General features: G+C 43.8%; 1 protein-coding gene across 1 annotated transcript in view; it reads right to left on the bottom strand.

Moving 5' to 3' along the window:
* Positions 1-2,669, bottom strand: part of LOC107087409 (tight junction protein ZO-1-like) — a 131,676-nt gene that overhangs the window by 7,802 nt on the left and 121,205 nt on the right. The window contains exon 20 of the mRNA XM_015378979.1: positions 774-1,634. Within this exon, the coding sequence (XP_015234465.1) occupies positions 774-1,634 (861 nt within the window). The remainder of the gene's footprint in view (positions 1-773; positions 1,635-2,669) is intronic.

The following is a 2,669-nucleotide window of genomic DNA, read 5'->3' as shown; positions in this document are numbered from 1 at the left end:
GTACTTTTGCCATCTCTGAATTAGATTTACATTTTTTTGCAGTGTTCTTCCTGTTCAAAGGGAGTTTTTCCTCTCCACTGTCGCTACAAGCATGCTTAGTGTGAGGGATTGCTGAAGAGTCAATGAGTCGATGCAATCAGCTGGTTTTCCTTAGATAGAAACCTTTGAATCAATCTGACTGGATGATCTGGTTAAATTCTCTCTGTAAAGTCACATGTTGTGAATTGTTCTACATAAATAAACTGAAATAAATTGAATAACCAGATAACCAAAGGTTCCTTAAAGAAGATTTGTTGTTTTTAAAGAAATTAAACCAGGTGAGACTAAAACCTTTAAGGCTGATTTATACTTTGAAACCAGGTCGTCTGCGTAGGCGTCGCAGTGAACAAATAGACGTCCCCGCCCCCTCCGCAGACACCCTGCTGCAGCTCTCCCAATTTTGATATAATTCCTGCTCTAAGTGGGTCAGTCTGTCACATTTTACAGTCTCTAAACTCCAGTTACTGATTAATTACTAAATTAGTTGATGATTATTTCAATAATTGATTGATTCACGATTCATCTGATTGGATTCATTTTTAGTTTGAATAATTAGGCAAGTTATTTTGGTCCTTCTTAGTGCATATAAATATCTCCAGTGTTCATTTTAAATGCCATGATAATCACATTTAATGAATTTTAATGCCAATTACAGTAAGACCTTAATTTAAACAATAATAATGTATTTTTAGTGACCTACAGAAACCCTGGTGTGGCCTGTTTAAGGAACGTACCCTGAGCACCGAAGACTCGCCGTCTTTAGCTCTGTCCATGGAAACAGAGCGTTTATTCTCAAACATCTTCACTCTGTTGAGCACTGACTGCGGCTTCATGGCCGGATCGTCATCCAGGTCTTCCCGAGGTGGAGGAGGAGGAAGCGGCTTGGAGGTCGGAGTGACTGCTGGCTCTCCCGGCGAAGGCAGGGCGTCCGGTTTCGGCGGAAGAGCGCTGGGTTCGGAGTTGACGACGGGCTCGTGTATCCCTGGCTTATAAACCCGGTTTGAAAGCCCAGACATGTAGGCGGGCCGCAGACCGGAGTCGCCGTAATAGTGCTTTGGAGGCTCTGGCGAGCGAGGAGAATTGATGGGAAAGCTGCGTGATTCTACCTCATAAGGAGAAAGGGCGTCGTAGGTTCCTGGGGGTGGGGGAGGGGGCTCATCATAACGGATGGGCCCAGGTTTACTGTGCCGTGGTCTGCTGTCATAGCCCGCCGCCGGGGCCTCATCGTAGCGTGGCTGTGGGGGGCTGTACTCCCTCCCTGGTCCGTCCTCGTAGGGCGAGCGAGGACTGTAGCCCATGGGTTGCTGGTGGCCCGGCTGGTACCCGGCGGGCTGGGGGGACGAGGTCTGCTGGTCGTATGGGGGCCACTGTTCGTTGTAATGAGGCACACGGTTGTCGTAGTGCAGGTGAGAGTCCGCGTTGTGAGGCTTTGGTTCTGCGTAGCCGCCTCCGTCGTATCCATAAGGCGGGTGGTCGTATTCACGGTATGGCTGTTTGTCCGGAAACGGCGGCTGGTGACTGTAGCTCAGAGACTGCTTCAGACCGTGGTTGATTCGCACTGGGTCCTCCATATTGTACAGATCTTTCTTGTACATCTGCGAAGAAATGACAACAATTAAAATGATTTCTCAAACCTACCCAGCTGAAGAGCAGAGAGCAGCTAAAGAGCAGCAGTTTACACCCAAAACACCAGAACAAATTCTGGCTAAAAGGAAATATGGAGCCATGCAAAAGTATTTACACTCTTCAACCTTTAACATATTCTCTCATGTTACAGCTTTATTGACATAAACAATAGGAAACCAAAATCTGGACGAGGAAAAGTGGGAGAAAAAGGGTTTTCAGAGGTGCTTAGAAATAAAAATTTGTTGAGGTGTAGAATCCAGCCAGCCTCGACGTGAAAGGAAACTACTTTATTATATGACCAGTGCGTTCGGATTTATTCCTTTTATCAATAAAAAATCAAACATAAGGGGTCCGTTTCACAAAGCAGGTTTGACAAACTCAGACTAAAATCCTCCACTCTGAAATGATCTAGTCTGAGGTCGGAAACTCTGTGTTTTCAGTTCCATAAGAGCTGCTGTGAGTTTAATAAACTCTGAGTAGGTCCTTTCAACAAGTAAGAAAAGCCGTTATCAGTGGAGCCCCGATTCGACGAGTCTCCATGACAACAGGCAACAGGAAGTGTCCTTTTCCCACCACTGAAACTAGCCATTTTAATGAAAAAAATTAAACAATAGAGAATGTGTATAAAAGACATAGAAACAGCGCTAAAGCTTTGACGAAGAGGAAGGTTGTGAAGGAGAAGATTGTTGCTCAACTTAATGCGTAGGTTTATATGAAGTGGACTACAGTATGGCAGGCCGTTTTTACGTTTATTAACGGCACTCCTCTGTGTTGTTCCATTTGTAGATCACTGAAATAAGATTCTTTCTGATCAAAATAATAATAATGCAGGGGTTGACGTTAAGGATTTTCACATTTCATTTGCCCAGAAACAATTTTTACTTGCCCAGTATAATGTTTGATAAATATAGTTCCTAATATTCATTTTTGTATATACATCAATGAAACATGTTTGTTTTTTAAATGTTTTTTGTAATTCAGTATTTTTTAAGTTTCCAGGTTCC

The sequence above is a fragment of the Cyprinodon variegatus genome, unplaced genomic scaffold (assembly GCF_000732505.1).
Source record: "Cyprinodon variegatus isolate N-32 unplaced genomic scaffold, C_variegatus-1.0 Scaffold183, whole genome shotgun sequence".
NCBI classification, from domain to species: Eukaryota; Metazoa; Chordata; class Actinopteri; order Cyprinodontiformes; family Cyprinodontidae; genus Cyprinodon; species Cyprinodon variegatus.
Note: the sequence above shows the minus strand (reverse complement) of the source record. Positions and strands in the feature narration are given on the sequence as shown.